This window comes from Lepidochelys kempii, chromosome 13 (assembly GCF_965140265.1).
Source record: "Lepidochelys kempii isolate rLepKem1 chromosome 13, rLepKem1.hap2, whole genome shotgun sequence".
Lineage (NCBI taxonomy): Eukaryota > Metazoa > Chordata > Testudines > Cheloniidae > Lepidochelys > Lepidochelys kempii.
In genome coordinates this window covers 35,273,605-35,299,496 of record NC_133268.1, presented here as the reverse complement: position 1 = coordinate 35,299,496, position 25,892 = coordinate 35,273,605, and the positions used below count along the sequence as shown (strand labels likewise).

The 25,892-nt window shown below is 55.9% G+C and overlaps 1 protein-coding gene and 2 long non-coding RNA genes across 4 annotated transcripts in view; 2 read left to right on the top strand and 1 right to left on the bottom strand.

The window, feature by feature from the left end:
• The window catches only part of LOC140896621 (uncharacterized), a 58,294-nt gene extending 52,348 nt beyond the window's left edge, over positions 1–5,946 (top strand). The window contains exon 6 of the long non-coding RNA XR_012154595.1: positions 4,700–5,946. This is a non-coding gene — a long non-coding RNA (uncharacterized lncRNA). The remainder of the gene's footprint in view (positions 1–4,699) is intronic.
• LOC140896624 (uncharacterized) lies at positions 293–4,592 on the bottom strand. Its single transcript, XR_012154600.1, has 2 exons — positions 4,061–4,592; positions 293–2,906 (listed from the first exon to the last, which is right to left on the bottom strand). It is a non-coding gene; the product is annotated as an uncharacterized lncRNA (long non-coding RNA).
• A 2,694-nt stretch (positions 5,947–8,640) lies between the features above and the next one.
• Positions 8,641–25,023, top strand: TTC5 (tetratricopeptide repeat domain 5). 2 transcript variants are annotated; one of them, XM_073308537.1, is made up of 10 exons: positions 8,641–9,228; positions 20,191–20,323; positions 20,569–20,780; positions 21,083–21,233; positions 21,733–21,824; positions 21,934–21,990; positions 22,455–22,601; positions 22,696–22,910; positions 23,191–23,335; positions 24,162–25,023. In XM_073308537.1, the coding sequence occupies exons 1-10, from the start codon at positions 9,226–9,228 to the stop codon at positions 24,279–24,281; spliced, it is 1,275 nt and encodes a 424-aa protein (XP_073164638.1). In that variant the 5' UTR covers positions 8,641–9,225; the 3' UTR covers positions 24,282–25,023. The 2 variants fall into 2 exon arrangements, with proteins under 2 accessions (XP_073164638.1, XP_073164637.1); XM_073308536.1 differs by lacking the exon at positions 8,641–9,228 and adding an exon at positions 17,731–17,869.
• The last annotated feature ends 869 nt before the right edge of the window (positions 25,024–25,892 follow it).

Genomic DNA, 25,892 nt, shown 5'->3' with positions numbered 1-25,892 from the left:
GAACACTGTGCACGCCTTTCCAATTTTTCAGGGAATGTTTGAGTTTCTGATGGCTAAGAACCTGTTTATTTGTGTTACGAATTACACCTGGTAGGACACGCACACAAGTGCTACGAATTACACCTGGTAGGACACGCACACAAGTGCTACGAATTATAGCTGGTAGGACACGCACACCAGTGCTGCGAATTATAGCTGGTAGGACACGCACACCAGTGCTGCGAATTATACCTGATAGGTCACGCACAGTTCGAATCTAGGCTGAGGCACAGAAACAAAGTCCACAACTGCAGAGTTCCCAAAAGACACTAAGTTTATTACGCTCGAGCGTGGTGCCCCCCTGCTAGCCAGGAGGGGACCCTGAATGCAGATTATACAAAGGTTATATACTTTTTAGCAAAGCATGTTGCCCTCGTGCATCGGAAACCTCAGCCAATAAACAAACCCTTGTCTTATCTACCACCTATCCCTGCTTGGTGCATTCCTCGTGCTATACCAGTATGTTAATTACACAGCATGGTCCTAAAGCCATGCATCAGTAACTTTTATTATCAGGATGGGAGGCCTCACATCAAGGCCAAGAGACAGGGAGTTAGAGACTGACAAAAACCAGATACTGGGAGTCAAGGCAGGCTGGAGACAAGGAGGAGGATTTTCACAGGGATTCAATATCTAAGGATTACTCCTCCTGGTGTATGATGTGCTGGCATTTAAACAATGGTGGGCCCCAAACCAAAATGGGGAGTCACATGTGCTAACTTTTCCTTAACAGTCCTCCCTTTTTTTTTTGTACGTCAGTAAGCTATATCAGGGCTGAGTAACCGCGCTGCAGGGTTAGCAACTGCCGACAGCACATACTGCAGCATTGTAGGCATACAAAAAATAACGCAAAAACAATAACAGTCAAAAAAAGTAAATACAAAATACGCCGTCCCCAAGTCCCCACATCCGGTAGTCATGAGGTGAGCCAGTCCCAGACCTCCTGGAATCCGGCTTTGGTAGTGTCGAGGCTGAGGTGGTGAAATAGGGCTGCCTGTTGCTTGAGGATGTGGATGTCAGTTTCCATCCTATGGTGCTGATTTACAAATACACAACAGCTTGAATTGACCAGAGCACAAACCCCGCCCTGATTTGCAAGGAGATAATCCAGGGTTAGGTGGTTTTGCAATGTAGTTTGGGATAGCTGGGTGACTTCAATTTGAAGGGCAGAGAGAGCATCTGCAGTAGCATTTGCCATTAGTTCCAAAGCAGCTGAAATGTTAACTATAGCTTTTTCCAGCTCGCTTACTCCCAACCATGGCAGAAACCAACGCACAAAGGAGCGAAAGCCTTTGGGCCGATAAGAAAGGGGGTTTAAAGGAATACTTCGTCGGTCCCTCCATACTAGATTGCGGATCTCTCCCCGGGTCAGGTTCTGGTGTACTGTCACGGCGGGTACTATAGCCCCTAAGGTACATGGACCACACCATCCTGCTGGGAGAACCTTATAGGCTGTGTGATTGCATAACCAATACCAGCCAGACCCCTCGGGGACTGGCCACGGGGTTCTGGAGTAGGTAGAGGGGCCTCCCGCACCAGAGCTGATTTGAGTGGTGTCCTTGCACCCTACAAAATTCCCTACAAAAACTGTATTTTCTATGCCCTTACATCGTGACACACATAAAGCATAATTACTCTGGGCCACCATATCAATAAACCATATTTGGATTGTAACATTCCAGTTAAATATAGTGTTTGCCCATAGCTTAGCTTTGAGTGTTCGATTAAGGGGGATAGGTACCCCTACCAACGGGACGCCCTGACTTAAATATGTGGGGGTACGAATACAAATCCAACACTGCGTTCGATTTGCACCCTGTTTGATAGCACGGGTTAAATTCAAGAAGCTATTGCCCTCCCATCCTTGTACTGGACTTGGGAATAGGGAGAGAACCCCTCCCAGGCAAACCATACCAATGTCGACATCCTCCCCTGTACTATACAAAAAACACTACCCCCAATGTAAGTCCAATAAACAGGAACACAAAAAGTCCTGGTGGGCTGTGAAGGTCCCAGTAGCTGGAAAGCTTAGTCCATGGGTTGGTCGTGGTGTTCATTCGTGAAGTGGCTCATCCAATGGCTTGTCAGGGTCAGGTGGGGTTCCCAGCGCCAACTTAACGTAGCTATGATGGATCCAGGAACCTTTACCTGCAAAGGAGTGGTGGCAGATGGTGGGAGTAATGTTCGTTGCTGTAAGGCGTTTTTGGTATTTATACTTGCCTACAAGCACAGTTCCAGCCTCTGGAATAAACCCACCCCACCACTTTACTTCACATTTCCAAGAATACATTCCGCAACTTTCTCCCTGCCAATGTGCAATGCTCCGTCTTTGCCATCAGGGCCAATTTTCAGTGTCTTTTGCAGTTAGGAACCTTTGGATTTTGGTGGTTTTAGCAGAGCAGGCGTTCCTTCTCTCTTGGAACAGGCATGGTTTTGCATTATACAGGGGAGAGGTTACTAGCACGTCACCCTGTAGTGCTTTGGTTTCTTTAGCAAATACTGAATGCAGGTTAGCTTTGTCAGTGGACAAGGGAGAGGTTACTAGCACTTCACCTTGTTTTTTTTTTTTTTTTTGCTGTTTAAAAGGAGGGAAGGAAAAAAAAAACCCAGAAGGAGGGACAGACTGATCAGTAGTCGAAGTGAAGTCACCTCGAGGTGGAGGGGTCTTTTTGCAGTAAGAAGCATGGGTCTAGGCAGTCAGTCCTTGGCACTTCACAGCGGTGTTGGTAGTTAGCAGGACTTAATAAGGGCCTTTTCAGCATGGGGCCAGAGTAGTATTTTGTCGAGGGACCTTTATGTAGACCCAGTCACCTGGTTTTAACAAATGGCAGGTTTGCTCAGGATTCTTGAAGCAGGACTTCTTTTACCTGTAAATACAGAGACCTAACACATTTCATTAATGTCTGGCAGTGTGTTGCAGATCTCACAGCTGTTTGGGCACATTTAAGCCCCCCTCTTTCTTGGCTGTTAGCCAAATCCTAGCTGTGAGTAGTGTCCTTGGGCAGGCCAGTGTCTTATCTTTGGACCGAGCCTGCCAAGCCTGCCAGCTACAGTGTTGAATTAGCTTGTCCTTCGTTTTATTTTTTTTTCCCCTTCTTGGCTTTTATTAACCTGCAAAGGAAACTTTTACTTTTTACTTATACATTTTTGTTTAAAAAGGAACACATGTACATTGCCCATTATACAGCACTTTAGTCTTATTGTATAATGTATGCCACATATACCCTTCTAGGAAAATGACTTTATTACAGAGCTTTGGAGCAACAAGCCAGGACAAGCACACCCACTTTTGAGGAGTCCACTTGGTACAACTTCTGGTGTCCAATAGCTTTTTTCCCTCCCCAGCCCTTTGGCTAGAAATGTGAGGTAGCCAGAAGGATCTCATGTATAATATGGGGAGTGGGTTAACCTTTGATGTCCTTGCTTCCAAAGACTGTTGGTGTGCAAATTTTAACAACAATTTTTTTAATTAAAAGATCTGGCCAATTAATTTTTTTTTTTTTTTTTTTTACTTAAGCAAATGTATTAAACTTTAGTATATCACATTTTTTGATATTATCCAAACACTTTGTATTGCAAGTTGAATAAAACAAGTATCTGCATTTTGATTTAACCCTTCTATTTAGTTTTAAACTAAACTGTCCTATGAAAAATTAAACACAGCAATTCTGGCCACAAGACAAACACCACAAGACAGGACATAGAACACAGAACAGAATTTCTATTGTGCCAGTAAATTCATGAGATGTTGAATTGCTTTTTAGCTGGCATCAGTTTTCTCTGAGTTTCTGAAAGACAAAAATAAAACACAGATCTACCCCTTTTGGGCAGTCAGTCAGTCATTGCTTAAAATATTTTCTTTTTATACAAATACCCTTGTTAATTGCAGGCAAAACAGAGGAATTACCCATATTTTCTTGTATTTGTTTTATAGTGTTACGAATTACACCTGGTAGGACACGCACACAAATGCTGCGAATTATACCTGATAGGACACGCACACCAGTGCTGCGAATTATACCTGATAGGTCACGCACAGTTCGAATCTAGGCTGAGGCACAGAAACAAAGTCCACAACTGCAGAGTTCCCAAAAGACACTAAGTTTATTACGCTCGAGCGTGGTGCCCCCCTGCTAGCCAGGAGGGGACCCTGAATGCAGATTATACAAAGGTTATATACTTTTTAGCAAAGCATGTTGCCCTCGTGCATCGGAAACCTCAGCCAATAAACAAACCCTTGTCTTATCTACCACCTATCCCTGCTTGGTGCATTCCTCGTGCTATACCAGTATGTTAATTACACAGCATGGTCCTAAAGCCATGCATCAGTAACTTTTATTATCAGGATGGGAGGCCTCACATCAAGGCCAAGAGACAGGGAGTTAGAGACTGACAAAACCAGATACTGGGAGTCAAGGCAGGCTGGAGACAAGGAGGAGGATTTTCACAGGGATTCAATATCTAAGGATTACTCCTCCTGGTGTATGATGTGCTGGCATTTAAACAATGGTGGGCCCCAAACCAAAATGGAGTCACATGTGCTAACTTTTCCTTAACATTTGGGAGAAAATTGGAAAACAGAAAGAGAAAATGCAGAGGAGAGAGAGGTGGATGGACACATGGAGCCCTTGCCAGCTGTGTAGCACAACTGCAGATTCAGGCAACTCTGCAATTGACGATAGACTCAAGAACTGGTTGATGGCAGCCATTAACCCCTTCCCCTATAACAGTGCCCCTATCTAATTTGTGTGTCCTACCAACAGAATTTAACATTTGGCACCCTGAATAGCTTCTAGATCAATAATGGGGTGAGGAAGAGGGGGACATGCACATCTCCCCTCCTCCCCCTTCGCCATGCTGGGGCAAAGAACTGGGAGTGCACAGACTCTGGTGGGGGAAATAGTTTGGGGGAAGGAGGCACACAGCTCCTGGCCTAGAGAAGAATAGAGTGCAGAAAGAGCCCTTGACATGAGGGGAGGGAAAGAATGGGGAATTGGGGCACAGACACATACAGCTCCTGCCATTGAAGGGGGAGACTGGGGGACTCTGATGTAGACGGATGTGGGAATGGGGCATACCGAGCACCTGCCACAGCATAATTTAGTATCCCATCGCTCTTGGACCAAGATGATCCTCAAAGGCACTTTAATACTTCTGAGGATCTGGGCCTGGTTCCGTTGTACTCTGCTCAATGGGTTACACTTACATCATTGTCTCTGTGTGTGAGAATGTATTTGTGTGTGTGTTTGTCTCTATGTATGCATGCAAATCTATGCAAGTGTGTACCCTGTTGTGTATTGCCTCTGTGTATGTATGTGGGTCAAGTTATTCATGGGTGCGTTTGTATAAATCTAGATAGTTGTGTGTTGTGTGTGTGTAAGACAATGTGTGTTTAAATCTGTGTGTATACTGGTGTGTCTTTTGCTTTTGTGTGTGCACACACATGGGCAGGTGTCTTTTGCTGTGTGTGTTTATCTCTGAATGTCATAGAGTGCGTAGCTCTATGGGTGTGTACGTGCATAGCTTTGTGTAGGTGTGTTTTTGCTTCTATATCTATGCTTGTGTTTCCTCCTGTGTGTGTGTTTCTCGGTGTTATCCAGCATGTTCCTCTGGGTACATTCCATTTGCAGTTATTTCTCCCCCACTTAAAGTTCATCTGTGTTAATTTCACATTCATTATTTACCCTTCACTTTCACCAGGATTTAAAATCTTTCAGCCCCAGAATGGTAGAAGCAGGGTCAGTTTTGACATCTCACAGCCGATGGATTTGTGCACTGTATAAAGTCACCTTTGTAAATAGGTTGTTCACCCTCTTAGAAATAAGATTAGCAAAAATAGAAAGGGAAAAAAATTGATCTTTTGCATCTTCGTTTCTAATTGGATCAAGGGTCTCTGCAGTGCGGGAGGCGGGCAGCACGGGTAGGGTGGGGTGGGTGTGGGTGTGTGAGATCAAGGAAGGATCACGGGAGGGAGGGAGGTGGGTGGCTTGGGGAGCACAGGCCAGGTTGCAGGGGAGTGGATGTAAATCATCGGAGGTGAATGGCAGGGTGTGCACAACATGGGGAGGGGGGTAGGGTTACCAGGTGTCCAGTGTTCGACCAGAAAATCTGGTCTGACAGTGTCCAGTCTGAAACACAAATCAGACACCAAAAGTCCGGTTGCCACCTGCAGGGGCACCGGAACAGCTGGGGCCAAGGAGACGGGCTGGTGGGCAGGAGGCGCTGCAAGGGGATCATGGCACAGAGCCGGCAGCCATGCCCCCTCCATTGCTTCCCCCAGCACGTGCCCATGACAGAGTCTCCCTTGCCACCAGGCCACATCCTCCAGCGGAAGCAGCATCAGCAACGGGCAGCAAGAGCTGCGGTGATAGGCAGTGAGAGCGCACCCAGAGCAGTGTGGGCTCTGCCACTCCTCCCGTTCCCACTGCTGCTCCTGCCCTGCCCCACCCCACCCTGGGCAGGAACCCTCCAGCTCCCGTCTTGCACAGGTGAGTGGCCGGGGTAGGACGCGTTCCCCACCCTCCGCCTATCAGCAAGCTCCTGCCCAGCGCCAGGGGCGGACCACAGGGAAGGAGGTTCCCGCTCAGCCCCAGCGGGAGGATCCCTGCTTCCGAAGGCGGAGGGGCTCCGCTGGCCCCCTGGTGTGGGGAGAGGGCTGCAAGTAGCATTTCACTTCGCTGCCAACCCCCTCCCACACCCCGCGCACACAGCCCAGAACCAACATGTCCCCAGCCAGCCCCTCAGCTGCTGGCTCTGAGGCTCACTCCCCTTCTCGAGCGTGGACCCTGCCACCTCCCCGCAGGACCTAGAGTCAGCTCCCCTCGCAGGAGAAACACAGAGACCACAATCTGACCCTGGATCCCAACACCCTGGAATTACTATATGCTGCATCCTTGCCTCCAGTGTGTATATGTGTGTTTGGGGGGGGGGGTGTCATTGTGTCAGTATTAGAGCTTATTTAAAGGTCTTTAACTTTTTTAGGAACCTTTTTTTTGGAGGGGGGGGGTGCGCTGGAGGTTTAGCTCAGTAGAGTCAGTATCTCTCCTTCTCCCTACATTTTTTCCTTAGTGATGTGTTTTAAAGAGGGTCCTAAATACCCACTGCCTGTTTGTGGTTATTACAGGACTTGCGTAGTTGAGCCGTGGAACTTTTTCTGTGTATAGCACAGAGATCTCTGTAGAGAGGAGTGTTTCACCTAATCTAAATGTGATTCTGGTGAAGGTAAGGCTAGGGTGCTGTCTCTTTGGACAGAGGAGAGGGCAAGAATTAACTTTTCAGCCAAAATGAAAATGCAGCAAGCAAAAGTCCATGTTTTGCTTTCATTGTATAGAGGAGAGAGGGAGAATCATAGCAGGTTTCTGTTGCTGAAATGCATTTTCTTTTTTTATATTTCATGTTGATACACAGTACCTTGTGTAGTAACTATCAGTATCCCTGCTGTTCTCTGTTGAAGGGTTATTATGGCAGCAGTCTTTTCCCTCTTCTTTTCTATAGCATCTCTGGTTCAGTGCAGTGTTAGGGATATAGGTAATGGTACCTACTGCAGGAGTAATGAGCAACTCCTTGACACTTCCCAGAGCACCCTGACAAATATGAATATAAGTATTGTAGCAAATTTTCAAACACCCCCTTTTCCTCAGAACATGTGATACAGGTTAAGATTGAAAGAGGGGGTAGGAAACATGCCATTTTCTGCAATAATTCCTGCTTTGGGATTTCGGTGTTTTTGTTTTGATTGGAGGGGAGAGGAGTGAGTTTGGGGGAGAGCCTTGGGGAGGGGGCGGAGCAGGGGACAGGGCCTCAAGGAAGAGGGCGGAGCAGGGGTGTCCTGTTTTCAGAAATCGGAAAGTCAGCAACCCTAGGTGAGCAGCACAGGCTGGGGTAGGGTCATATTTCCAATATGCCAATATTTCAAGTGGCTAAAGTTGGATGGGTGCTGCCTCCAGGGGAAAGGAGGCCTGGGGATGTGAGGGGCTAGGTGCTGCCTGGGGGGTGGGAGGCCTCTGGGGGGGTCAGGTGCTGCCCCCAGGGTGGGTGGCTGACGGGGTGGCGGGGGGAGTTGCAGAGCAAGCCTGTTCCATGCTCGCGCTACAGTGGCAACTCCTGTCCTGCGGGGATGGCTGGGCTAGGCTCCCCGGTCCAGGTGTTGTGCTCTGTCTCCTGGTGTACAGAGTCACAGCGATGTCCAGGTATGGCCTGGCTGTGTCCCCACTCGACGGGGCCAGGCTAAATACAAGCATTGCTTCTGTGACACTGCACCCCATATTCATCATGGGGGGACGATTATGATCATTATGACATAATTATAATGCAATTTGTACAAGATGAATCTTGTGAGGTGTCATTGGAAAAGTTATGATTTGCTGAATATTATTATCCTATGTGTCCTATATTGACAGGTTTCAGAGTAACAGCCGTGTTAGTCTGTATTCGCAAAAAGAAAAGGAGTACTTGTGGCACCTTAGAGACTAACCAATTTATTAGAGCATAAGCTTTCGTGAGCTACAGCTCACTTCCTCAGATGCATCTGAGGAAGTGAGCTGTAGCTCACGAAAGCTTATGCTCTAATAAATTGGTTAGTCTCTAAGGTGCCACAAGTACTCCTTTTCTTTTTGTGTCCTATATTATTATCCTATGTGAATATTATTATCCTATCCTATCCTATTACCATTTTTGTGTCTAAAGTTATGGATATTGACTATGTATCTGTATTTCAAATGTAGTTACACCTGGGTGACACTCACTGGGGAAGATGCTTCCAGTCTAGATAGTTGGGAAGGGCCTATTCAGGGTAATGGGCCATTAGGAAAAACAACAGGCCTTAGGAGAAGTTTATTTCCCACCTGGTGAGCCTTCCTGAGAATGCTCCAGACAACCTGTAAGTAATGGCTGCTATGACTCTGCAAGGGTATGTGACCAGGCCACATGACTCTGACCTCCATTTGGGTACCTGTATTTTTCCACAAACTGGTCTGAGACCCAAGTTTGAAACAAAGGGTTCCCGCTATATGGAAAATCTATATAAGACAGGGAGTGACATCATCTATTGTTCTTCACTCCCCCACAACTCAACACCTGAGAGAAGCTCTGGAAGAAAAGGACTTGGAGTGGGGTTCCGGAGCCCAAGCTGCAAAGCAAGCTCAGCTTGTGCCTTGACAACCTGCAAGCCTGCTTGTGTCATCAGTCATGGTGAGAAATAGCTAATTCATATCCAGTCTTTCTAGTATCTTAGGATCAGTTTGCATTTTTGTTTATTTACTAGGTAATCTGCTTTGATCTTTTGCTATCCCTTATAATCACTCAGTCTATCTTTTTGTAGTTAATAAACTTGTTTTATGTTTTAATCTAAACCAATGAGCCTTTAACTAAATGTCTGGGGAAAAATTTCAACTTGGTTAACACAAGTTTGTTGCATATTCCTCTCCACATCCTCTCCAGGTAATAAATTCATACTGGTCGGAGTTTTGACCAGGGCACAGCAGTACAGCTCTGGCGTCCTAAGTTGGGAAGCTGAGGGTACCTTGGCTGTAGCCTCTCTATTGTTTGGTCAGCCTGCATGTAACTGCAGCTGGGTGTGTCCCTGCCTGTGCAAATGCTGGTAAGAGTGTAAGTCTGGGAGTGGTCTACAGTTTATCACAGCAGCACAGTGTGAGAGGGAGCCCAGGCTGGTAGGTCAGAGGGTTCAGTGGAACCCCACTTCCAGGTGGCACCACAGGGGGAACCAGTCACAACTTCAACCCCATGCACCAGGAGTCAGGGCACAATGCCTGGAGCAGGGAACCGAGCCCAGCCAGCCCCAGGACAGGAGCTGCTTCAACTGGGACATGGGGCTTGGCATCAAAGCAGGACAGTCCCACAAAACCCAAGACTATTGGGAGGTTTGTAGGGCTGCCACCTCTGAGATGCAAAAACATGGGACAACCGCAATGGTCCTGAGACTGTCACACTGGACAGCTGGCAGCACGTACCAGGCTCCCAGACCGACTTCCCAGGACAGCTACGAAGGGATGATCCTGGAGAAACATGGATATTGGCAACCCTAGCAGGGCATGGAATTAAAAAGAGATCCCTGAAGTGGGCGAGGTGGGCAGTGTGGAGACCCCAGGCTCGGCTATAGAGGGCTGGTAAATGGGGGGAGGTGTGGGGACCAACGCCAGAACTGTGTGTGAGTGTGTGTGAATGTAGGGGTTGTGTGTGGAAGGGGGGGGAGGAATACAGGAGCTGTGGGGGGAGGGAGCGATCGGCTGAGTACGTTTGTGCAGAGCAATACAGGGGTAGTGGCGGTGGTGGTGTGCAGTACAGGAGCCCTCTGTGTGCAGAGCAATGCAGGGGTTGTGGGGAGTGCAGTTCAAGAGCTGGGTGTGTGCAGAGCAATGCAAGGGCTCTGGGCGGAGGGTGCAGAACAGAGACTGGGGGTGTGTGTGCAGTGCAGGAACTGTGTGTGCAGAGTAATGCCGGGGCTGTGCGTGTGGGGGGGTGTAGTGCAGGAGCTATGTGAGTGCAGATGAATGTAGGGGCTGTGGGGGGTGCAGGAGCTGGGTGTGTGTGTGCAGAGCAATGCGGGGCTGTGTGTCTGGGGGGTGTCGCGGTGCAGGGGCTGTGTGTCTGGGGGGTGTCGCGGTGCAGGGGCTGTGTGTCTGGGGGGTGTCGCGGTGCAGGGGCTGTGTGTCTGGGGGGTGCAGAGCAATGCGGGGCTGTGTGTCTGTGGGGTGTCGCGATGTGGGGCTGTGTGTCTGGGGGGTGCAGAGCAATGCGGGGCTGTGTGTCTGGGGGGTGCAGAGCAATGCGGGGCTGTGTGTCTGGGGGGTGTCGCGGTGCAGGGCTGTGTGTCTGGGGGGTGTCGCGATGCGGGGCTGTGTGTCTGGGGGGTGTCGCGATGCGGGGCTGTGTGTCTGGGGGGTGTCGCGGTGCAGGGCTGTGTGTCTGGGGGGTGCAGAGCAATGCGGGGCTGTGTGTCTGGGGGGTGTCGCGATGCAGGGGCTGTGTGTCTGGGGGGTGTCGCAATGCGGGGCTGTGTGTCTGTGGGGTGTCGCGATGTGGGGCTGTGTGTCTGGGGGGTGCAGAGCAATGCGGGGCTGTGTGTCTGGGGGGTGCAGAGCAATGCGGGGCTGTGTGTCTGGGGGGTGTCGCGGTGCAGGGGCTGTGTGTCTGGGGGGTGCAGAGCAATGCGGGGCTGTGTGTCTGGGGGGTGTCGCGATGCAGGGGCTGTGTGTCTGGGGGGTGTCGCGATGCAGGGGCTGTGTGTCTGGGGGGTGCAGAGCAATGCGGGGCTGTGTGTCTGGGGGGTGTCGCAATGCGGGGCTGTGTGTCTGGGGGGTGCAGAGCAATGCGGGGCTGTGTGTCTGGGGGGTGTCGCAATGCGGGGCTGTGTGTCTGGGGGGTGCAGAGCAATGCGGGGCTGTGTGTCTGGGGGGTGTCGCGATGCGGGGCTGTGTGTCTGGGGGGTGCAGAGCGATGCAGGGGCTGTGTGTCTGGGGGGTGTCGCAATGCGGGGCTGTGTGTCTGGGGGGTGCAGAGCAATGCGGGGCTGTGTGTCTGGGGGGTGTCGCGGTGCAGGGGCTGTGTGTCTGGGGGGTGTCGCGATGCAGGGGCTGTGTGTCTGGGGGGTGTCGCGATGCGGGGCTGTGTGTCTGGGGGGTGCAGAGCAATGCGGGGCTGTGTGTCTGGGGGGTGTCGCGATGCAGGGGCTGTGTGTCTGGGGGGTGTCGCAATGCGGGGCTGTGTGTCTGGGGGGTGTCGCAATGCAGGGGCTGTGTGTCTGGGGGGTGTCGCGATGCGGGGCTGTGTGTCTGGGGGGTGTCGCAATGCGGGGCTGTGTGTCTGGGGGGTGTCGCGATGCAGGGGCTGTGTGTCTGGGGGGTGTCGCGATGCGGGGCTGTGTGTCTGGGGGGTGTCGCGGTGCAGGGGCTGTGTGTCTGGGGGGTGCAGAGCAATGCGGGGCTGTGTGTCTGGGGGGTGTCGCGGTGCAGGGGCTGTGTGTCTGGGGGGTGCAGAGCGATGCGGGGCTGTGTGTCTGGGGGGTGTCGCGATGCAGGGGCTGTGTGTCTGGGGGGTGTCGCGATGCGGGGCTGTGTGTCTGGGGGGTGTCGCGGTGCAGGGGCTGTGTGTCTGGGGGGTGTCGCGATGCAGGGGCTGTGTGTCTGGGGGGTGCAGAGCAATGCGGGGCTGTGTGTCTGGGGGGTGTCGCGATGCGGGGCTGTGTGTCTGGGGGGTGCAGAGCAATGCGGGGCTGTGTGTCTGGGGGGTGTCGCGATGCGGGGCTGTGTGTCTGGGGGGTGCAGAGCAATGCGGGGCTGTGTGTCTGGGGGGTGTCGCGATGCGGGGCTCTGTGTCTGGGGGGTGTCGCGGTGCAGGGGCTGTGTGTCTGGGGGGTGCAGAGCGATGCAGGGCTGTGTGTCTGGGGGGTGTCGCGGTGCAGGGGCTGTGTGTCTGGGGGGTGCAGAGCAATGCGGGGCTGTGTGTCTGGGGGGTGTCGCGATGCGGGGCTGTGTGTCTGGGGGGTGTCGCGATGCAGGGGCTGTGTGTCTGGGGGGTGTCGCGATGCGGGGCTGTGTGTCTGGGGGGTGTCGCGGTGCAGGGGCTGTGTGTCTGGGGGGTGTCGCGATGCAGGGGCTGTGTGTCTGGGGGGTGCAGAGCAATGCGGGGCTGTGTGTCTGGGGGGTGTCGCGGTGCAGGGGCTGTGTGTCTGGGGGGTGTCGCGATGCGGGGCTGTGTGTCTGGGGGGTGCAGAGCAATGCGGGGCTGTGTGTCTGGGGGGTGCAGAGCAATGCGGGGCTGTGTGTCTGGGGGGTGTCGCGATGCAGGAGCTGTGTGTCTGGGGGGTGCAGAGCGATGCAGGGCTGTGTGTCTGGGGGGTGCAGAGCGATGCGGGGCTGTGTGTCTGGGGGGTGTCGCGGTGCAGGGGCTGTGTGTCTGGGGGGTGCAGAGCGATGCGGGGCTGTGTGTCTGGGGGGTGCAGAGCAATGCGGGGCTGTGTGTCTGGGGGGTGTCGCGATGCAGGGCTGTGTGTCTGGGGGGTGTCGCGATGCGGGGCTGTGTGTCTGGGGGGTGCAGAGCAATGCGGGGCTGTGTGTCTGGGGGGTGCAGAGCGATACGGGGCTGTGTGTCTGGGGGGTGTCGTGGTGCAGGGGCTGTGTGTCTGGGGGGTGTCGTGATGCGGGGCTGTGTGTCTGGGGGGTGTCGCGATGCAGGGGCTGTGTGTCTGGGGGGTGTCGCGATGCGGGGCTGTGTGTCTGGGGGGTGCAGAGCAATGCGGGGCTGTGTGTCTGGGGGGTGTCGCGATGCGGGGCTGTGTGTCTGGGGGGTGTCGCGATGCGGGGCTGTGTGTCTGGGGGGTGTCGCGGTGCAGGGGCTGTGTGTCTGGGGGGTGTCGCGGTGCAGGGGCTGTGTGTCTGGGGGGTGCAGAGCAATGCGGGGCTGTGTGTCTGTGGGGTGTCGCGATGTGGGGCTGTGTGTCTGGGGGGTGCAGAGCAATGCGGGGCTGTGTGTCTGGGGGGTGTCGCGGTGCAGGGCTGTGTGTCTGGGGGGTGTCGCGATGCGGGGCTGTGTGTCTGGGGGGTGTCGCGATGCGGGGCTGTGTGTCTGGGGGGTGTCGCGGTGCAGGGCTGTGTGTCTGGGGGGTGCAGAGCAATGCGGGGCTGTGTGTCTGGGGGGTGTCGCGATGCAGGGGCTGTGTGTCTGGGGGGTGTCGCAATGCGGGGCTGTGTGTCTGTGGGGTGTCGCGATGTGGGGCTGTGTGTCTGGGGGGTGCAGAGCAATGCGGGGCTGTGTGTCTGGGGGGTGCAGAGCAATGCGGGGCTGTGTGTCTGGGGGGTGTCGCGGTGCAGGGGCTGTGTGTCTGGGGGGTGCAGAGCAATGCGGGGCTGTGTGTCTGGGGGGTGTCGCGATGCAGGGGCTGTGTGTCTGGGGGGTGTCGCGATGCAGGGGCTGTGTGTCTGGGGGGTGCAGAGCAATGCGGGGCTGTGTGTCTGGGGGGTGTCGCAATGCGGGGCTGTGTGTCTGGGGGGTGCAGAGCAATGCGGGGCTGTGTGTCTGGGGGGTGTCGCAATGCGGGGCTGTGTGTCTGGGGGGTGCAGAGCAATGCGGGGCTGTGTGTCTGGGGGGTGTCGCGATGCGGGGCTGTGTGTCTGGGGGGTGCAGAGCGATGCAGGGGCTGTGTGTCTGGGGGGTGTCGCAATGCGGGGCTGTGTGTCTGGGGGGTGCAGAGCAATGCGGGGCTGTGTGTCTGGGGGGTGTCGCGGTGCAGGGGCTGTGTGTCTGGGGGGTGTCGCGATGCAGGGGCTGTGTGTCTGGGGGGTGTCGCGATGCGGGGCTGTGTGTCTGGGGGGTGCAGAGCAATGCGGGGCTGTGTGTCTGGGGGGTGTCGCGATGCAGGGGCTGTGTGTCTGGGGGGTGTCGCAATGCGGGGCTGTGTGTCTGGGGGGTGTCGCAATGCAGGGGCTGTGTGTCTGGGGGGTGTCGCGATGCGGGGCTGTGTGTCTGGGGGGTGTCGCAATGCGGGGCTGTGTGTCTGGGGGGTGTCGCGATGCAGGGGCTGTGTGTCTGGGGGGTGTCGCGATGCGGGGCTGTGTGTCTGGGGGGTGTCGCGGTGCAGGGGCTGTGTGTCTGGGGGGTGCAGAGCAATGCGGGGCTGTGTGTCTGGGGGGTGTCGCGGTGCAGGGGCTGTGTGTCTGGGGGGTGCAGAGCGATGCGGGGCTGTGTGTCTGGGGGGTGTCGCGATGCAGGGGCTGTGTGTCTGGGGGGTGTCGCGATGCGGGGCTGTGTGTCTGGGGGGTGTCGCGGTGCAGGGGCTGTGTGTCTGGGGGGTGTCGCGATGCAGGGGCTGTGTGTCTGGGGGGTGCAGAGCAATGCGGGGCTGTGTGTCTGGGGGGTGTCGCGATGCGGGGCTGTGTGTCTGGGGGGTGCAGAGCAATGCGGGGCTGTGTGTCTGGGGGGTGTCGCGATGCGGGGCTGTGTGTCTGGGGGGTGCAGAGCAATGCGGGGCTGTGTGTCTGGGGGGTGTCGCGATGCGGGGCTCTGTGTCTGGGGGGTGTCGCGGTGCAGGGGCTGTGTGTCTGGGGGGTGCAGAGCGATGCAGGGCTGTGTGTCTGGGGGGTGTCGCGGTGCAGGGGCTGTGTGTCTGGGGGGTGCAGAGCAATGCGGGGCTGTGTGTCTGGGGGGTGTCGCGATGCGGGGCTGTGTGTCTGGGGGGTGTCGCGATGCAGGGGCTGTGTGTCTGGGGGGTGTCGCGATGCGGGGCTGTGTGTCTGGGGGGTGTCGCGGTGCAGGGGCTGTGTGTCTGGGGGGTGTCGCGATGCAGGGGCTGTGTGTCTGGGGGGTGCAGAGCAATGCGGGGCTGTGTGTCTGGGGGGTGTCGCGGTGCAGGGGCTGTGTGTCTGGGGGGTGTCGCGATGCGGGGCTGTGTGTCTGGGGGGTGCAGAGCAATGCGGGGCTGTGTGTCTGGGGGGTGCAGAGCAATGCGGGGCTGTGTGTCTGGGGGGTGTCGCGATGCAGGAGCTGTGTGTCTGGGGGGTGCAGAGCGATGCAGGGCTGTGTGTCTGGGGGGTGCAGAGCGATGCGGGGCTGTGTGTCTGGGGGGTGTCGCGGTGCAGGGGCTGTGTGTCTGGGGGGTGCAGAGCGATGCGGGGCTGTGTGTCTGGGGGGTGCAGAGCAATGCGGGGCTGTGTGTCTGGGGGGTGTCGCGATGCAGGGCTGTGTGTCTGGGGGGTGTCGCGATGCGGGGCTGTGTGTCTGGGGGGTGCAGAGCAATGCGGGGCTGTGTGTCTGGGGGGTGCAGAGCGATACGGGGCTGTGTGTCTGGGGGGTGTCGTGGTGCAGGGGCTGTGTGTCTGGGGGGTGTCGTGATGCGGGGCTGTGTGTCTGGGGGGTGTCGCGATGCAGGGGCTGTGTGTCTGGGGGGTGTCGCGATGCGGGGCTGTGTGTCTGGGGGGTGCAGAGCAATGCGGGGCTGTGTGTCTGGGGGGTGTCGCGATGCGGGGCTGTGTGTCTGGGGGGTGTCGCGATGCGGGGCTGTGTGTCTGGGGGGTGTCGCGATGCGGGGCTGTGTGTCTGGGGGGTGCAGAGCAATGCGGGGCTGTGTGTCTGGGGGGTGTCGCGATGCAGGGGCTGTGTGTCTGGGGGGTGCAGAGCAATGCGGGGCTGTGTGTCTGGGGGGTGTCGCGATGCGGGGCTGTGTGTCTGGGGGGTGCAGAGCGATGCAGGGGCTGTGTGTCTGGGGGGTGTCGCGGTGCAGGGGCTGTGTGTCTGGGGGGTGCAGAGCGATGCAGGGGCTGTGTGTCTGGGGGGTGCAGAGCGATGCGGGGCTGTGTGTCTGGGGGGTGCAGAGCGATGCGGGGCTGTGTGTCTGGGGGGTGCAGAGCGATGCGGGGCTGTGTGTCTGGGGGGTGTCGCGATGCGGGGCTGTGTGTCTGGGGGGTGCAGAGCAATGCGGGGCTGTGTGTCTGGGGGGTGTCGCGATGCGGGGCTGTGTGTCTGGGGGGTGCAGAGCAATGCGGGGCTGTGTGTCTGGGGGGTGTCGCGATGCGGGGCTGTGTGTCTGGGGGGTGGAGAGCAATGCGGGGCTGTGTGTCTGGGGGGTGTCGCGATGCGGGGCTGTGTGTCTGGGGGGTGTCGCGATGCGGGGCTGTGTGTCTGGGGGGTGCAGAGCAATGCGGGGCTGTGTGTCTGGGGGGTGCAGAGCGATGCAGGGGCTGTGTGTCTGGGGGGTGCAGAGCGATGCGGGGCTGTGTGTCTGGGGGGTGCAGAGCGATGCAGGGGCTGTGTGTCTGGGGGGTGTCGCGGTGCAGGGGCTGTGTGTCTGGGGGGTGCAGAGCGATGCAGGGGCTGTGTGTCTGGGGGGTGCAGAGCGATGCGGGGCTGTGTGTCTGGGGGGTGCAGAGCGATGCGGGGCTGTGTGTCTGGGGGGTGCAGAGCGATGCGGGGCTGTGTGTCTGGGGGGTGTCGCGATGCGGGGCTCTGTGTCTGGGGGGTGGAGAGCAATGCGGGGCTGTGTGTCTGGGGGGTGCAGAGCAATGCGGGGCTGTGTGTCTGGGGGGTGCAGAGCGATGCAGGGGCTGTGTGTCTGGGGGGTGTCGCGGTGCAGGGGCTGTGTGTCTGGGGGGTGCAGAGCGATGCAGGGGCTGTGTGTCTGGGGGGTGCAGAGCGATGCGGGGCTGTGTGTCTGGGGGGTGCAGAGCGATGCGGGGCTGTGTGTCTGGGGGGTGTCGCGATGCGGGGCTCTGTGTCTGGGGGGTGGAGAGCAATGCGGGGCTGTGTGTCTGGGGGGTGTCGCGATGCGGGGCTCTGTGTCTGGGGGGTGGAGAGCAATGCGGGGCTGTGTGTCTGGGGGGTGCAGAGCAATGCGGGGCTGTGTGTCTGGGGGGTGTCGCGATGCGGGGCTGTGTGTCTGGGGGGTGTCGCGATGCGGGGCTGTGTGTCTGGGGGGTGCAGAGCAATGCGGGGCTGTGTGTCTGGGGGGTGTCGCGATGCAGGGGCTGTGTGTCTGGGGGGTGCAGAGCAATGCGGGGCTGTGTGTCTGGGGGGTGTCGCGATGCGGGGCTCTGTGTCTGGGGGGTGCAGAGCAATGCGGGGCTGTGTGTCTGGGGGGTGTCGCGATGCGGGGCTCTGTGTCTGGGGGGTGTGGCAAGGGCGTGGTTGCGGGCGCGGGGGAGGGAGAGCCAGCGGGCTGTGCAGCATTCCCCCGCCGACCCTGTAGATGTCCCTGCTCGGCCCGCAGCCCAGCCCGGAGCGCGCCGAGGCGCCGAGGCGCAGGGAGGGGCGGAGCTCAGCTCAGCTCGCAATCATGGCTGAGGAGGGAGCCGGAGGAAGCCGCCAGGCCTTGCAAACCCTGCAGGTACCGGGGGGGCTGCTGCCTGGCTGAGTGGCCACGGCCGGGGGCGCGAACTCTGCGTCTGCCGGCTGCTGCGGGCTGTGAGACACACACACAGCAAGGCACAGACACTCCGATCGCCCCGTACGCACACAGATATGCACACACATACAGACACACAAAGCAGTGTGCACACACGAGCAAAGCACAGACACACACCGATGCACGTGCACTGATCCCTGCGTGCACACACACACAATGAAACACGACACACATTCTGATCCCTGCACAAAAACACACACACACCCCGTCACTCATCCCTGCGCACACACTGATCCCTGCTCGCACACGATGCACCCACACAATGACACACACACTGATTCCTGCACAAACACAGAGAGGTGCACACACACAAATCCTTTTGTTACATGCACAGACACACACACGGAGCCTTGCCCTATATCTCCCTTACAGTGCCTTCTGCTTTTGCAATCCCTGTGTGTGAATTAACCTCTTCCCTTTGTCATGTGTTTTTCCCTGCACTCTCTCTCTCAGCATCTGGGTGGGTTTAGCCATTTTCCTTTTGCTCTTTAAAGTCCCCAGCCCAAGATGGGTGCAAATAACAGGCCTGTAATGGGAAACAGCCTGTAAAATGCCCTGGGATGTAACATTTGTACACTGCCTTTATCAACTGTGTATTGGGTTTGTAATTAAAATCATTAGCAGATGGAGGGGGGAGGAATCTGACTGTGTTAGGGTCACTGAGATTTGCGGCTTTAAGAGGCCATCTGGGGCACTAGACTTGGGTCCCATTTCCACTTCCACCATTGAGCTTGGGGAGGTCACTTCCCCCTCTGTGCCTCACTTTCCCTGTTTATAAAATGGGGAGATGGTCATTCCTTTGCCTGTTTAGACAGGGGAGCTTTTCAGAGCAGGGTCTGTCTCCCACTGTGTCTGTGCAGCGCCCGGCACAATAGGGGGCCTCTGTCAGGGTCTGTGCAGCGCCTGGCACAATGGGGGCCCTGATCTCGGTCGGGGTCTGTGCAGCGCCCGGCACAATGGGGGCCCTGATCTCGGTCGGGGTCTGTGCAGCGCCCGGCACAATGGGGGCCCTGATCTCGGTCGGGGTCTGTGCAGCGCCCGGCACAGTGGGGGCCCTGATCTCGGTCGGGGTCTGTGCAGCGCCCGGCACAATGCGGGCCCTGATCTCGGTCGGGGTCTGTGCAGCGCCCTGCACAGTGGGGGCCCTGATCTCGGTCGGGGTCTGTGCAGCGCCCTGCACAGTGGGGGCCCTGATCTCGGTCGGGGTCTGTGCAGCGCCCTGCACAGTGGGGGCCCTGATCTCGGTCGGGGTCTGTGCAGCGCCCTGCACAGTGGGGGCCCTGATCTCGGTCGGGGTCTGTGCAGTGCCCGGCACAATGTGCGCTCTGACGTTGGACAAGAGCTACCATAAGACATATTATTAATAATAACCGTGGTGAAAGCCATGAGAGGCTGCACAGGTGATACGTCAGGTGATAGGGCTCATATCTACAGATTGATCCTCTGGGCACTTAGAATGATACCCAAGTGTGATCATGGCCTCGCTGTGCTGGTACCGCACAGACCTCTAATAAGATCGGAATCCTGTTGTGCCAGGTGCTGCCAAGACCCTGACTGAAGTGAGGGCCCATTGTGCCGGATGCTGCACAGACCCACAGTGAGACAGTGCCTCCCTGAAGAGCTTGTCATCTAAAAATTGATGAGATCAGAACAGCGTATTGGATTGGGAAGCCCAGTTCCCAGGAATTAGCTCTCTGGAGCTGGGACAGCCATTTTGTTCTGTGTTTGTACAGGTTTCAGAAGCTTATGCTCAAATAAATTGGTTAGTCTCTAAGGTGCCACAAGTCCTCCTTTTTTCTTTTTTGTGTTTGTACAGCATCTAGCACAAAGGAGCCCTGGGCCATGACTGGGCTCCTAGGCGCTATGGTAATACATATAATAATGGGAACTGATTTCCAGATTCCTTAGCCAGCTTTGAAAATCCCAACCTAGGCATGGAGAGATTCAGTTACAGGGATTTGCAAATGAGGCCAAAGGAGTTAGGAGCTCAGTTGGCTTTCAGTGTCATTTGGGGGCCTCATTCCTTTAGGCTCCTTTGAAATTCCTAGCCTACTGACTTACCCAAGGTTACAGGCATAGTCTCCGGTAAAACTGGGCTTTGAACGCAGGTTTCTTGAGTGCTAGTCCAGTGCCTTAACTGCCAGGCTACATGCCCCCTTAGGCAGCTGCTGCTAGGGTGTAGTTTACTGATGTGCTCCTTCCCACCCCTGCCTCTCTCATCCACCTGTCCCTCATCCTCACAGGAATTGGTCGATGGCCTGTACTATTTCCGGGATCACTACTTTGAAAGCCACAGCATGGAGGATGCTGGGAGAAAGCAGCAGGACGTGGTGGAGGAAATGGAGAAAACACTACAGCAGATGGGCGAGATAGATGGTAACCGGGTATAAGAGGGAAATGCAAGCCCTCCCCTAGAGGGGAAAACCTGGTATCCCATTCCCCACCCCCATGAGCCAGCCAGACCTAGGGCCCCCTGGGGCTGGATTGGAGCTGGCACTCCCTAGAAGGGAAAGGCCTCATGCCACATTCCTCACTCCCTGACCCAGCCAGCCCAATGCCCTGGGGCCGGAGGGGATTTGAGCCACAGGCTATGCCCTCCCTTTGCGGCTCTATCTCTCCAGGCTGTTCCCAGGGCCGGGCTCAGGCGTTGATGCTGAAGGGGAAGGCTCTGAACATTACACCTGACTACAATCCCGAGGCTGAGGAGCTGCTGGCCAAGGCTGTGAAGCTGGACCCGGAGCTGGTGGAGGCCTGGAACCAGCTGGGCGAGGCCTACTGGAAAAAGGGTGACATCACAGCAGCCCACACCTGCTTCTCTGGGGCCCTGGGGCATGTGAGTTCCACCTCCAGGCATACCGGTGGGCTGGGGTGGCCAATACCAGGGATAGAAAGGGGAGAGACCCAGCTGCCCATTGGAGGGCTGGGTAGCTGGGGCCAAGGGGCCGATCTGGGGGGAGAGGTGGGGACTGGGCTGAGGGACTGATCCTGGGAAGGGGAGACAGGGCTGGTTGGGCCGAAGGGCCGATTGAGGGGTGCGGAGGGAAGGAGAGACAAGGCTGGCTGATCTGAAGGCAGAGGACGGGAGGCGAGAAGCCGGGCTGAGTCGCTGACCCTGGCTCCGTGTCTCCTCCACAGCGGAAGAACAAGGTCTCGCTGCAGAATCTGTCGATGGTGCTGCGGCAGCTGCGAGCCGAGAGCACAGAGCAGCACGCCCAGAATGTCATGGACAGTGTCCGGCAGGCCAAGCTGGCTGTCCAGATGGATATGCGGGATGGCCGCTCGTGGTGTGAGTGACAGCCCCTTTCCTGCCCCCAGGCACCGCTCCTGTTAACTCCCTGCTTCAAGGGACACTGGGACCCAACATTGTACCAGTTGGGAAGGGCTCAGGCTTCTCAGTATGCTCTGCAACTTCCTGCCCTTCACCTGACTCTGTGGGGAGGATAATGTACCCCAGCAATATCCCTACATTCAATCCTCCATTTTCAGCTATGTCTCACCATCCCTCCATTCAACCCACCATCCTCAGCTATATCCATCCCTCCATCCATTCAACCTCCATCCTCAGTGTCCCGCCATCCCTCCATCCTTAGCTGTAGCCATCCATTCCCCTCAGCTATATGCCTCAGTCTGTCCATCCTCAGCTATAACCATCTCTCCACCCATCCTCAGCTGTAGTCATCCATTTAATCCTCTATTCACAGCTATATGCCTCCAACCAGCCAGCTGTTCATCTTCTTTGATGTCCGTGTGTTCTCCGTGCTAACCTCTGTGTCTCTCTGCCGCAGACATCTTGGGAAATGCCTACCTCTCGCTGTTTTTCAACACCGGCCAGAACCCCAGTATCTCCCAGCAGGCCCTAAGTGCCTATGCCCAGGCGGTAGGTACTGCCCTGTCTTCTGCTGGTTGCAAGGGAGCCCTGTGCTGCAGGGAGCAGGGCAGAAGGCTCAGCAGGGGGCGCTCTGATGTTGATTTCCTCTCCACACTAGGAAAAGGTGGATCCTACAGCATCCTGTAACCCGGACCTGCACCTCAACAGAGCTACGGTGAGAAGGTGGGAGGGAGGGGAGTGGAAGGTGTGACTGAAAGGTGTCAGGGGCTCAGGAGGGGCACTCTCCCCTGGGAGGCAGTGCCAGCATCAGTGTCCCAGTGTGGTTTTAGGGGGCTCTGTGTCCCTGTGCCTGCTGCCCCCTGCTGGAAGAAATGAGCCCTGCTCCAGTGTGTGTGCGTCACTGCTACTTTCTGGCTAACCACTAGACCCCACTCTCCTCCCAGAGCCAGGAATTGAACCCAGGAATCCTGATTCCCTGCGCACGCTGCTCTAACCCAGTAGGGGCTTCTCCCTACTCCCCTCACACTTTGAGCCAGGAATGGAAACCAGGAGTGCTTGCTCCCAGCCCCCTCACTCTAACCCACTAGACCCCCTCAGGCCTGCAACAGAACCCAGGAGTCCTGGTGCCAAGCCCCACTGCTGTAACAGTAGCACTATGCTGTGTTTCACTTGGGATAGCTGCATAAATATGAGGAGAATTACACGGAGGCCCTGGAGGGGTTTTCCCATGCTGCGGCCCTTGATCCAACCTGGCCCGAACCCCAGCAGCGCCACCAGCAGCTTCTGGATTTCCTGGAGCGACTCACCAGTCTCCTGGAGAACAAGGTAGAGCATCTCCCCTGCTCCCTGCCCTTCCCTGGCTGGCCTACAGGGAGACATGTCTCAGTCAGTGACCCTGCTCTCCTTCCTCCCCCTGCAGGGCAAAGTGAAGGTTAAGAAGCTGCAGAGCATGTTGGGAAGCCTGCGCCCATCCCAGCTGGGCCCCTGTGGGGATGGGCGGTACCAGGGGTCCTCAGGCCAGAAGGTGGCACTGGAGCATCGGCTTCTGAGTGCCCTACAGCCAGGTGTGAACACGGGGGCCGTAGTGCTGGGAAGGGTGATCTTCAGCCTCACCACGGATGAGAAGGTGCCCTTGTGAGTACCATCTTCCCATCCCTCCAACTTCAGTGCTTTCTGTTGATGTTGCCTATTCTCCTGCTACACATCTGTCAGTCCTGAGCTCTGTCCATTCTGAGCTCTGTCCATCTGTGTGTCCTGAACTCCATCCATCCGTTTCCTCAGTTCCGTACACCCATCCAGCCATTCTCATAGCCATCCATGTGGCTTTCCATCTATGCATCCTCAGCACCATCCATCCATCCCCTCACCTCCTGTCCCATCACCTTACTCACACTCTCGCCTGGTTTTCTGGCAGCACATTCGGCCTGGCTGACTCCAAGGGCCCCTGTTTTGCTGTCACTGTTTATAACATGGTCCAGAGCTGGGGTGTGCTCATCGGCGACTCAGTGGCCATCCCTGAGCCGCATCTCCGGCATCACCACGTCCAGCACCAGGGCAAGGTGAGTGTGGCTCGGTCCTCCCTGCCCCTGGCTTAGTGCTGGTGGGATTCCTAGCCCTGGCCCTGTGGGTGGAGGGATATGGGAAGACACCAGAGATAGCAGGTTGATATAGGACTGTAGCTCTTCGTCAGTTTAAAGATTAATCCCCACCCTTTCCTCATGCCCCTCCCTCCACCTGTTGTATCTTCCCACCCCCACTGTGGTGGCGGAAGGCATGAATGAACTCGAGACTTCCTGTCTGCTACGTGCATCACTTCCTATGTGAGCTGTTAGACCTCAGTTACAGGGCCACAGACGCCAGATGGGGCCTTTGTCACAGTACGATGGGGGCGATGTGTCTTTCCCAGCCCCCTTGTTATGGGGTAGAGGAAATGACTTTGAATTGGGGGAGGGGGGTTGCAATTCCCTACCCCAATAATCACTCCCATGTCCAGGGAAGCAGAAGCCCACTAACTGCCCAGCAAGGAAAGAGTTAATTTTCACACCGTTGCTGGGAGACTGGGCACCTCCTCCCTCACTAGAACACATCTCAGTCTTCTGCAGGAAGGTGGGAGGACGACACACTGGCTCTTCAGGTTTTTTACAGCTGCCTAGGGAATTTGGGCTCTTGACACTTGTTAAATTTGGGCACCCAGATCCCTTAGGCAGGTTTAAAAACCTCAGCACATGAAATGAAAATCACCATCAGTAGGAGTTAACAGTGGAATTTGCCCTGCCTCATAGATGGGTGGGGAATTTTTCAACCCATAATGTGCAAACAGTCATCAGTAGGATTCAGAGTTAACCACCCTTCTGACTGACTTCTCTGTCTTCACGGTACCCCCAGAGCTTCTCCTTCCCTGGGATCCGTCTGGATACCCCACTCCTGCTGGTGGTGAACGGCAAGATGCAGGGACCTGGCAACCAGGCGGCAGCTACTGTGGCATACCGAGCACAGAGCGAATGATGCTGTGGGGAGGGAATGTGCAAAGATAGCTCCTTGCCCTCCATGCTGCTGCTGGAGGGGTCGGACTTGTCCTGTTTTCTGCTGCCCCCTAGTGGGTCCCATAAGTATAATGGCTTTGAGAGGCTTGTGGGGCAGCAGGGGATTTACAACTGGGTATGGAGGCAAAGGATGGGGACTGAGTGATTTCTCCCCCTCCCCCCAAAAGAGGGACAGAGGTCCCTCTTTTTCCACTCTCTCTCCACTCAACATTGTCCAATCTCCCATAGCAATGAGCTCTACCCAGGCTCTGCCCCTGGTACCCCAATAAATCACTCCAATGAGCTGATCCCAGGTGTGAAGAAATTGCACTGGGACTAGGAGACCTCTACCAAGGCCACCAATGGCTCTTCCATCTGCACCTGTGCCCTGCCTTTTCTCCTTTTCCACACTCCCCCTTCCTGTTTCCTTCCCATGGGCTGGAATCACTGGCCCTGACCCCCCTTGGTTTGTCTGGCTTATGACATGGGGACGTTCAAAGGTTATTAAGGGGTGTTGTAGCTGCCTAGTCCCTATAGGTTTGGGGGTCGGACTTCCTTAGGGCCCTTTCACAGTGGGTGTGGCCCAGGGCCCTGCTCTGTGTGTGTGTGTGTACAGAGCGGTGGTATATTTCTTTTGGAAGGTTCTTTTTGTTTTATCATATGTTTAAAGGTTGTTGTTTTTCTTTTGTAATAAATAAATAATGAATAAAATCTGTTATCGATGAGGTCCATGGTCGGTGAGTGGTGTCAGTCGGTCCCTCCCCCTACACAATCACCTGTCTGTCTGTCTCTTTAACTACTGTTCGATGGTCACAATGTGTCGAGTATTTCTCTCAGGAAGGCAAATGGAGATGCAGCCCTGGTCAGCTCTGACTCTGAGCAGCTGATCAGTCCCCCGGGACTAAGGCAGCCCCACAGTGCAGAGGGAAAACTACTCAGATAGCAGAGGTGACTCGGGCAGATCCATTGAGAGTTTACACAGTGAGTAGGCACCAGCAGCTGGCCCGTGTCAGTCGACTCAGGCTTCTGGGGCTCAGGCTGCGGAGCTGTTTCACTGCTGTGTAGATGTCAGGGCTCTAGGACCCTGCGAAGTTGGAGGTTCCCAGCTATCTAGTTGCTGTGTAGACATACACTTATCCAAATCCCACTCAGCTGCTGCCTAACCTGGTGCGTTCCTAAATTGCGGTTAGTGGGCCAGCGTCAGCCCCCTCAGCCCTGACCCCTGGCTCAGTCTAAGCCCTGGAGGAGGAGGGGACGCTTCTGCATACTCCAGAGCAGCGGTTCTCAACCTTTTTTCATTGGCGGGCTCCTAAAAAGTTTTGAATGGCGATGCAGACTTCTTTGGAAATTTTGAGTGGCAGCATGGAGCCATTGGAAATCTACGTCTCTACATGTAGCTGGATTCTGGTCAGTCCGTTTTCAGTCTGAGTCTTTCGCAGACCCTGGAGCACCGGTTGAGAACCACTGCTCTAGAGCTCTGTGGTTGGAGCACTTACCTGGGATGGAGGAGACCCCAGTTGAGATCCTTATTATAGGGTCCTGCCTGGTGGGAGGACACATTCTGATCCAGGTCTTTTCTAAGCCTCATATGGGT